Source organism: Ananas comosus, linkage group 1, assembly GCF_001540865.1.
Source record: "Ananas comosus cultivar F153 linkage group 1, ASM154086v1, whole genome shotgun sequence".
Lineage (NCBI taxonomy): Eukaryota > Viridiplantae > Streptophyta > Magnoliopsida > Poales > Bromeliaceae > Ananas > Ananas comosus.
This window is the reverse complement of record NC_033621.1, coordinates 22,063,391-22,074,167: the sequence shown is the minus strand read 5'-3', so window position 1 is coordinate 22,074,167 and position 10,777 is coordinate 22,063,391. Positions and strand designations below refer to the sequence as shown.

General features: G+C 30.0%; 1 protein-coding gene across 1 annotated transcript; it reads left to right on the top strand.

The window, feature by feature from the left end:
* On the top strand, window positions 1,916-10,773 carry LOC109706489 (dihydroflavonol 4-reductase). The gene is made up of 7 exons (XM_020227336.1): window positions 1,916-2,197; window positions 3,645-3,646; window positions 4,508-4,677; window positions 7,788-7,982; window positions 8,558-8,717; window positions 10,113-10,305; window positions 10,398-10,773. Exons 1-7 carry the CDS (start codon window positions 2,076-2,078, stop codon window positions 10,630-10,632), a joined length of 1,077 nt encoding a protein of 358 aa, XP_020082925.1. The 5' UTR covers window positions 1,916-2,075; the 3' UTR covers window positions 10,633-10,773.

Below are 10,777 nucleotides of genomic sequence, written 5' to 3'. Positions count from 1 at the left end.
AAAAAAAAAAAAAAAAAAATGGTGAGCTCGGTTTTTAGGAAGAGAGAGAAAGAAAGGGGGAAGGGAGCGTGCGGCACACGCGGCGCCCATCCGGGCATCGTGCCCAAACAAATTGTTTGGGCACGATGCCCATAAAATTTTTGTCCCGGGGGGGGATGTAGCAAGTTATCAACATCATTTATTATTATTATTGTTATGGCAAAAATATCTAAAACTTATTTGAATTATAGACCATTTTATGATATTTTAAAATTTTGATTTTATTATCTGATTTTTTTAATTGGTTTGATTTTAGTCGGTAGTTAACGGCACTTTGACTTCAAAAATTAAATATATTGTTTATCTTTACAGATTTAGTTAGTTCATAATATTCTATATAATTCTCGCAACTATAAGTTTAATAATGTAAGCAATTAGCTTAAATTTTAAAATCAATGTGCTGTTGACCAGCTCAAATCAGATAAAATTGAAAGATTGAGTAATAAAGCTAAAATTTTGAAAGATCAGACAATTAATTCAAAATGAATTATAGCTCAGATAAGTTATGTATAGTTTTACCTTTTTTATATACGTGTAAAGCGATTAGACTTCAAACTTGAAATCTCGGGTACCGGTCATCAAGCTCTTAGCTAGCTACACTGAATATAGTTAATAACAAAATATAAATTGCGATCAACAAAACATGTACATACAATGTAACTAGTGTATTTTTTTTACCTTTAACTTGATGATCAGGTTGCATGGGGTTCTTTGTACCGTCTATAAAGCGTTTTTAATAAATTGGTTCCTATAATCTTCACTTCTAGTCTTTTTAAACTTTTTTTAATTTTTCTTTTCTAAATAAAAATTCATGGCTCAAAACTTTATTAACAAATTCATGTCGCTAAATCCTTAGTTCTCCTTGTTTTTTTCAAATTATATCCACGTAGTAGTTGATGAATAATGAGAAACATAAATTAAAATTGTGCATAAAAAAGAACCATATGGGATGTTAATAAATGGTAAGCATATGCAAAACTATCAAACTTTCGAAATTTTACCATATAACTTTCCAATTTATTTGATTTGAACAGGCCAACGACACATAGGTTCCAAAATTTGAATGCGTCGATCAAATCAAAATCGAACGAATTAAAATGTTAAACAAGCGAAATCGAAATTTCGCGAAAGATTGAATAGCTGATTCAAAATGTGCTCGCAAATCAGATGAGGTACTAGAAGCATTTACGGTTGTGATTTGTGCTTGTGCTTTCTGGCTTGTGGGGAACTCAGAAAGCAATTTTGTAATTCTAGTCGTCGATGCATTGGCCAGTGTTACGGCAAACGCACGGAAAACGAAAAATAGCGAATACGAAATAGTCAAATCACAAGCAGAAAATAAATATAACACACACAGATTTACGTAGAAAATTCTCTGCAGGAAAAAAATCACGGCGAGGGAGGAGAGAATTTCACTATCGAATCGAAAGGGAATACAATGTTCTTCAGATTACAACCAACCACGATCACACGCCTCTAAGAAAAAAACGAACAGAAAAATTCATAACGGGTTTCGATAGCTCGGGCCTGACGGCCCGAGCCCTCCGCTACCCACTACAGACATTTATTTTTTCTTCACAATTTAATTTTTCAATTTGGTCGCACCGCGAAGCTATCGGCAAGTCGTAAATCCAAATCTTAGTCGATAATAAATTTCGAGTCATATCTAACAGCCACAGCCAGACTGGAATTCTGTGGAGCGGCAGGTTAATTAGGAGTTTGACAGGCAGTTACCCAATCCACGCACGTTACCACCAACTGATCTCAAATTTTATTTTTATTTATTATTATTATTATTATTATTATTATTATTTGAGAGAGAGAGAGAGAGAGAGGGGGAGTAATTCGATCTTTAATATATAAATAAGGCTCATCCCGTGGAGATGGGCTTAGGCTCGAACACACTAATAAGTATTCACCCCTTGTTGCTCTGTGTGTGCATGTAGACAGAGAGAGATATATATATATATATATACATATAGAGGGTTCTAGAAGGTGCTGGAGAGTTCTAGAAGGGTGTAGAGATCGGGGGAGAGATGGGAGCAGCGGAGGAGGAGGGGGCGGTGGTGGTGACGGGGGCGTCCGGGTACGTCGGGACGTGGCTCGTCGTGAAGCTGCTGCAGGCCGGCTACACCGCGCAGCACCGGTCCGAGACCCCGTCAGTATTTCCTCCTTTCTTCTTCTTCTTCTTCTTCTTTTTTTCGTTTTGATTTTATTTTGGACCACTTACACTTTGCCATCAAACTTAGGTGGTCAACGAGGGTGTTCGGCTCATTTCATAAACGAGCTGAGCATGCGCGGGCTCTTATTGCATCGACGAAAAACATAGCTTTAGTTTGAATGCGAGTCAGCTTACAAATAAATGTTAAAACGATTAGAAAGAATATATATATATATATATATTATATATATATATATATATATATATATATATATATATATAAATATATATTATTCATAAATAAATATTGAGATTTAAACATTAGAATTTGAAATATAGTTGAAACTTTATATATAAATAAATTCTTTACAATTTAGTTGGCTTTATATTTAGATTGAGCTAAAAATTAAAAATAAATTTATAATTATATTATATAAGATATATATATATATATATATAATTATTATATATATTATTATATATATTATATATATATAGTATATATATATATATATAGTTGAATTGTTATCGAGCCGAACACGAGCGAGCTGACCCCCAACCCTTGTTTGGTTCGTTTATTAAACAAGCTAAACAATTCAGATTTTGCATTCGACTCGTTTACTAAACGAGCGATTCAATCTCAAGTTCATTTCGATTCGAACACGAGACAGAGAGTTGGATTGGCACCCCTATTCAAACTATGAGTCGCCACGTATGACATTTTGGTTCTCAAACTTTATTTTATTATAATTTCTGGCCTGTACTTTCTATATTATTGGGATCAAGTCTCACAACTCAAGTTGCTTTAGTTGATGTATCGCCAATATAAAAGTGATATTGTAATGTTGTAATTGATAATGTGATAATAATTAAAATATTATATCACTTTCACATTAGTAATTCGTCAATATTTAACCAACTAAATTAGATTATGAAATTTAATTATAACAATTTATAAAAGTTTGAACCAAAAAGATAGAAAGATAAAAGGGTAAATTGCACGCTCGATCGTCGAACTATAAAATGGGTGACACTTTTGTCATCAAGCTTTAATTTATTATAATTTGTGACTTGAACTTTCAAGATAGTAACAATTAAGTCCTACAATCCTATTTAGTTGACTGAATAATGATGTATCGTTGATTTAAAAATGCCATGATATGTTAATTATTGGCACATTATTAATCACATTACTGCCACAACACTTCTGTATTAGCAACAAAATTAATATATAGTTCGTTAAGTTAGGTTCTATGACTCGACTGTGACAATTATGAAATTTCAAAATAAAAATTATAATAAATTAAAATTTGAGAACTAAAATATTTATGTCCAAAGCATAGGGACCGGAGCATAGTATGAAAAATAAGACATAAATTTAAATATTCTAAACACTTTTTAGCTGAGAAACTACAGATTTTTTGTCCACAATTAACAATCGAAGCTGTTAATAATCATCATAAATCTTCAATTTAATTTATAAAAACAACTCAAACCAAAACCATTGTAGGAGGCCTCCAATCCCCGCACATTCTTCTTTGTATCTGTTTTATATAGTTTAGGCTAAATTAAAAAAAAATCCTTATAAATATCTTTTTTTATTTTACCTCTCAAATTTTTAAAATTCTATATTTTATCTCCACAATATTTTAAGTTGTTACATTTAGTTCCCCTCCGTCAGAGTTTCATCAATATTCCGTCAATTTATTATAATTTATAATAGAAAAAACTTCAAATACCACTATTGTGGTTTCACACTTTTTTACTTTAATACCCTGTGGTTTAGTATTCTGTGGTTTCATTTTTATTTTTTTATTACCGATTTTACTAATTTTTTCGTTAAATCAGTGACAAAGTTAAAACTAAAAGATACTAAAGTGAACATTCAATAAACCTAGGTGAAATATCTGAAGCTTTTTGTATATAATTTAACGAAATATTAACGGAGAAACTGACGAAAAGATAAAAATAAAATCACATGACACTAATTTGATACACTTTAAACCATATGGTACTAAAGTAAGAAAGTACGAAACCACGAGTGGTTTCGGAAGTTTACTCTTTATAATAAAAATTATCTTTTTTTACAAAATAAGTAAGAGTAATTTGATCATTTTGCCCTCTTTATTAACGATGCACTCTCTGAAAATATATTTTATAATTTTAACATACTAAAACATAAATTTTTATCGATCAGATCAGAGAGATAACGTGAAAAAATAAATATTTATAAAAAAAATTCTATAATTTAATCTTTAGTTTATTTATTTATTTATTATTATTATTATTATTATTTGGTTGTTGCAGCGAACATTGTGAAGACAAAGCCGTTGCTGGATCTGCCAGGGGCCGGCGATCGTCTGAGCATCTGGAAGGCCGACCTGCAGGACGAGGGGAGCTTCGTCGACGCCATCAGGGGTTGCACCGGCGTCTTCCACGTGGCAACCCCCATGGATTTCGAATCCAAAGACCCAGAGGTATCCAAAAAAAAAAAAGAAAAAAAAGAAAAAAAAGAAAAGAAAAAGTACACTCCGAAACGGGATATATTATACGATCATTGAATAAGTTTCAATCATGCGATTGATGGGTTGTACATCGTGCATCCACTTTGGGATGTATGCGTAGTATTGCTTGAAGGCTAAGATACTTTAAGGATTCGTTTGGTTCGGGTATAAATAAAAATTGTCTATTTCTAGGTGTTATGAATACTGACACGGGACATAAAATATGACACGACTCGGACATCGTGACTCGGCAACTTTTAAAAAATAAGAACATGGACACTGCTAATAAAATATAATATTATTAATATGATAATATATTTTTATAAGTTCGGTTATTATACTTTTATAAGTATTGGCTCCTTTATACTCATAAGTTTTCGGCACTTAGATTTATTTCATTAATTATTTTCATCCATTAAATCATACTATTTAACCAACTACCCACTCAACTCTAGGGGACTACTATTATTTTAAGTGGGACCACCATCATCCTAACGACACATTCCATTAATCAACGGTTAAAAATTTATGAGTATAAGAAGGTCTATACTCATAAGAGTATAGTAGTCCCAGCCATATTTTTATTATATATAAAATATTAATTTTGGCAAAATATTATTATATTTCTCGTTCGAATGAAAGTTAGTAAAATTTGCATTGATAGTTCATATATTTTTTATAAAAAAATTCCACCGTACATAATTTATTTCTATTATCAAAAAGAAATTATATGCATTCATAAAAAAGCTAAAATATTTATCATCTTATATTATATATGTATAGAAAAAATAAAATAAAAATAGATATGTAAATATTTTTTAGTTGTATGCGCTATGGATCGGCATTAAATGGGCATCCAAGGAGTGCCCACATCAGACACGTGTCCGACACAGACACGTGGGCATATGATACGGACACACGAGGCTTACAGAAATATCCGCAATACATAGGTCTATTTCAGGAATAGGTACAATTTCAGAAATAAGTAAGAATTAGACCAATTTTATGTATGAATGAATATTTATTGTTTTCGAAAAAAAGAAAAATAGCATTTAAATATATAAAATAAAAAAAATACTGGATAGTTATAAATAGAAAAATGATATTATCTCTCTCGTTATATTTGAATTTAAAATTTTTAAATTTGAATTTTGAATTTTAACTTTTAAATTTTAAAATTTGAAATTTAAATTTAAAATTAAACTCTCAAATTTTGAATTTTAAAATTTAAAATTTAAAATTTAAGGTCAAATTTAAATTTCAAAAATATAAAATATCAAAATTTAAATTTTAAAAAATATAAAATCAAATTAAAATTTAAAAATTAAAATTTAGAATTTAAATTATAAAATTTAATTTTTAAAATTAAAATTAAAATTAAAATTAAAATTAAAATTTTTTAAATTTTTTTTTAAAAAAATAAGGATGGGAACAGCTTGTTCCCACCCCTACCCATCCTTGTTTTCTAACCAAATATAGCGTGAAGTTTTATTTGTTTCGAATATAAATAAGGACTGTCTATACAAGGAATATCTATAAATTCAGATATAAGCTGAGCCAGATCAATTTTGTGTTTGAATGAAAATTGAGTTGTTTCTTAGAATAAAAAAAATAATGTTTGGATAGATAAGATGGAATAAGAAGAATAGTAGATAGTTATAAATATAAAATAATTATATTTTTCTCTATATTATATTTGAATTTAAATTTTTAAATTTTATATTTAGATTTTTAAATCAAATATATAATTTTCAAATCTCAAAAATTCAAAAATTAAAATTTTAAATCTCAAATCCGAAAATTCAAAATTCAAAATTTTAAATTTAAGATTAAATCTAAATTTAAAAATATAAAATATCAAAATTTAAAATTAAAAAACTTAAAATATTAATTTAAAATTTAAATTTTAGAATTTAAAGTTATAAATTTTAATTTTAAAATTACAAATAATAAATTTTTAAAATTTAAAATTAAATATTTATAATTTTTTTAAAAATTAAATAGGGGAGGGAATATCTGTTCCCACCCCTAATCCCACCTTTTTTTTGTGTTTGGGTATAACGGGGGGATAACCCGTTATCCCTCCTTATCCCCCAACTAAATAGGGGCTTAAAGTTAGATTTTGTTCATTAACCATTAGAAATTTCATTATCTTTGTAAAATTATTATTTTACCCTTTTAAAAATATTCTTCGACTTCTACTAATTTTTCTTATTTATTTTTTAAATTATGGGCAGAAAAAATATTTTAATTTTTTGCTCTTTTAAATATATTTTTCTACTGTCACTAATTTTTTCTATTTGCATTTAAATTAGAGACAAAATAGATATGAAAAAAAATAGGTATTTTGATTTTTTTTTTATTTTGGTAGAAATTATTTTTGAATACTAATAGCGAAATTATTTCTAAATACCAAAAAAATATATAAAAAATATATTTGAAATAAAAGAAAATAAAGATGTACAAATTTTTTCAGTAGTTTTTAAACGGCATATAAATAATTATCCAAAATTTTTATAAAGCACAAAAGTGTCAATGCAATTTTTTTTTTAAAAAAATTATCATTTCGATGTAACAGCTGTAAACTGGCCTTGATAAGACTTTTACTATCTCAGATGATAGATACCAAATTTTTTATTTTCTTTTTTTCCTTTGAGGGGTACATTATACATATTATACCAAAACTTTATTTAATTTTTTTTTGTTATCTTTGATGTACTTTTAAGTTGCTAATAAAATTGCCTACGGATTTTTTCTGTCAAAAAAAAAAGATTTGATTTTTTATATATATATATTTTTCACTCGTACACTTGAGTACCTAAAAATAGAAATATATATAACATCTAAGATCCAGGATTGTTACAAATGACAATATATGTTTGAAATAAATTAAAATAAGTAAGTTATTTTACAAATGAAGAGATCTAAACGTATCACTCCATAAGACATCATCTTGGGTATTTTATGGGTCAAGGACTAAAGTACAACATTTACCAAAATTGGCACTCAAATTTCAAATATAACCCTATGAAAATGTAAACAATAATAATGACAATAAAAAAAATTTGCTTATTTCTTTGCAGAATGAGGTGATCAAGCCCACAATAAATGGACTCCTGGGCATTCTCAGATCATGCAAGGAGGCCGGCACCGTGCGGCGCGTCGTGTTCACGTCGTCGGCTGGGACGGTGAACGTCGAAGAGCACCAACGGTCAGAGTACGACGAGAACTGCTGGAGCGACATCGACTTCTGCCGCCGCGTCAAGATGACTGGATGGGTACTCTATATATCGACTTCTGCTACCGACGCGCCGTTTTGAAAACTTTATTATTAAAAACAAGTTATGAGTACTAAGAAGATCATACTTATAAGAGCATATATAGTAGCTAGACTCATATATATATATAGAGAGAGTTCGACTACTATACTCTTAATAGTGTAGATCAACTCTAACGGAGCTGATTGTTGATTTAGAAGCCGCATCATCAAAAATAATTTGGTAGTACAGAGGCTTTCGTGTTATCGATAATATACCAGCCGGATTCTCTCTCTCTCTCTCTCTATATATATATATATGTAGTGTGGAGCTACTATACTTTCGGAAGCATAAAATACTTGATGTTTTCGACTTTTTAACCTTTGGATCAGAAAATATAGAGTTGGAATGATGGTAATTTTCAAAAGTTTAGTGATCCTCTAGAATTTAGTGGTTTTTCTAGAAAAATAATATTAATTCAAGAACTATAAATGGTCAGATACTTGTTCCGAAAGGTTAAAAAATTCAGATGAATTTGTAGCTAGTGATCATAATTATTTGTTGCTAACTCCTTGCTGTACAAATTAATTAATCAGATGTACTTTGTGTCAAAAACCCTGGCTGAGAAAGCTGCATGGGAGTATGCAGAGGAGAATGGGATTGACCTGATCAGCATCATCCCACCTCTTGTTGTTGGGCCCTTCCTCACCTCATGCATGCCACCAAGCATGATCACTGCATTATCACTCATCACAGGTATGATATACCCATATGGTTTATTTATGGCTAAATTACTAATTTTTTTTTTATAAATATTCATTTTCTTTAATTTTTGTTAAATATAAAAATATATAAATACTGTTTTCTAACGGTTTAAATTTTTATAGCAAAACGGTTGTTTCATATGATATCAGAACAGAAAGTTTTGAGTTCGAGTCATACTAGGCTCTTAGTATATTATTATTTATTTCAAGTCATCCCAGACTCCTAGCATTATTAATTTTCTTCTATTTAATTCAAGTCCACGTCAAGTGCCTTGTGAGAAAAAAAAAAAAAATCCGCATCCGCTTAAGCTTTTACAACGGTTGTTCCACACTTTTCCTTTCTAATTTTTAAAAATTTATATTTTACTTTCTCAATATTTCAAGTTGTTGCATTTTGCTCCACTCAGTCAGGGTTTCGTCGCTATTCCGTCAATTTTTTATAATTTATACTAAAATGCCCCTCAAAATGGCAAAAATATATTAAAAAATTATCTTTTTATAGAAAAAGTAAGAATAGTTTGGTCATTTTGCTTTCTCCATTAACATCGTACCCTCCTGCCGAAATTTTAAGGGGGCAAAATATAGATTTTTAAAAATCAGGAAGAAAAAATAAAAAACGGATATTTATAAAGTGGCATTATATATATTTTAGCCTTTATTTATTATTGCTTGCTTATTATGTTTCTTTAGGGGCGGTTTGGTTTCTCGAAAAAGCACTTTTTTTTTTCGAGAAATAAGTTTTTTATGAATTTTTTTTTGTTTTTCTTTTTTAGCTTTTTTAGAAAGCTTCTTTTCAAATTTTATAGAAAACTAGCATCTTCGTTTTCCTAAAAAGAAAAAAAAATAAATATAAATTTGCTATAAAATTTCAAAAATAAATTTCCAAAAAAGCTACATTTCAAACCAAATGGACGAAAGATCTACTTTTTCACTTTTTCTTCTCTGACTTTCAAAAATCTATATTTCAAAAATCAAACCGAATTAGAGGCATGAATTAAACCAAAATAATTTGGTCGGTTTGGTTCGGTTTATATTTTTTATTTAAATTAAATCTTTTTAAAGTGCTAAAACTAAGATATAATCATGATTAATTTCATTGCGTGTCAAAAATCAGTAATCTAAAATAATAGCAATTAATATTTCTAATTATTTAACTATTATTCAAAAATAATACTCAATTTTTTTATATTAAGACTAATATTATATATTGAATTTCTAAACCTTCGATTATTTTGGTTTTTCTAATTTTTAACTTTTAGTGCCGAACCAAACTGATTGATTCAGGTCGGATTCAATTTGGTATTTCGATTTGATTTGAACCAAATAATGCTCGCCCCTACCTTCTTTACTGCAGGTGTACTAACACTAGCATAACTTATCATGGCAGGAAACGAAGCACATTTCTCAATCTTAAAGCAGTTTCAGTTGGTTCACTTAGACGATCTATGTGATGCCCACATCTTCCTCTTCGAGCACCCGGACGCCACCGGAAGATACATTTGCTCTTCTCACGACGCTACCATTTACGATCTCGCGAAGATGCTCAGAGCGCGGTATCCTGAATACGACGTCCCCGAAAAGTAAGGCCATTTGTACATATTTCGCAGTTATTGCTCATTTGCGTAACTTCTCGCGAAAAATACGAGTAACAAACTGTGAATTCTTATTCTAGGTTCGAAGGGATCGACGAGGGCATAAAACGAGTACACTTCTCGTCGAAGAAGCTGATCGATCTCGGGTTCGAGTTCAAGTACACAGCTGAGGACATGTATGATGCAGCAATTCAGACCTGCAGGGAGAAGAAGCTGATACCGATGACGACGAAGTCTGTGAAGAGCTGCGCAGCTGCTGACGGAGAGAAGGTTAATGCATGTCTGGACAGCGTGAAACCGATAGTTACGGAATAATTGTGTCAGTGAATAAGCATGATAGGTTCGAGCTTGTGATCGTGCAAATGATGTGGTGGTGTTGAGTCGATTACTGGGATTGAGTTCTCTTATTTGATTAATAAAGCTTACTCGAGACAGCAGTTGTGGTTGATTCTGTTAGTAC

What these genes read in the sequence shown, in the direction of transcription:
- LOC109706489 (XM_020227336.1), top strand. Translation starts at nt 2,076, where the DNA reads ATGGGAGCAGCGGAGGAGGAGGGGGCGGTGGTGGTGACGGGGGCGTCC. An exon ending in TCGAATCCAAAGACCCAGAG is followed by an intron (nt 4,678 to 7,787) that starts GTATCCAAAAAA and finishes ATTTCTTTGCAG; the next exon opens with AATGAGGTGATCAAGCCCAC. An exon ending in TGCATTATCACTCATCACAG is followed by an intron (nt 8,718 to 10,112) that starts GTATGATATACC and finishes TTATCATGGCAG; the next exon opens with GAAACGAAGCACATTTCTCA.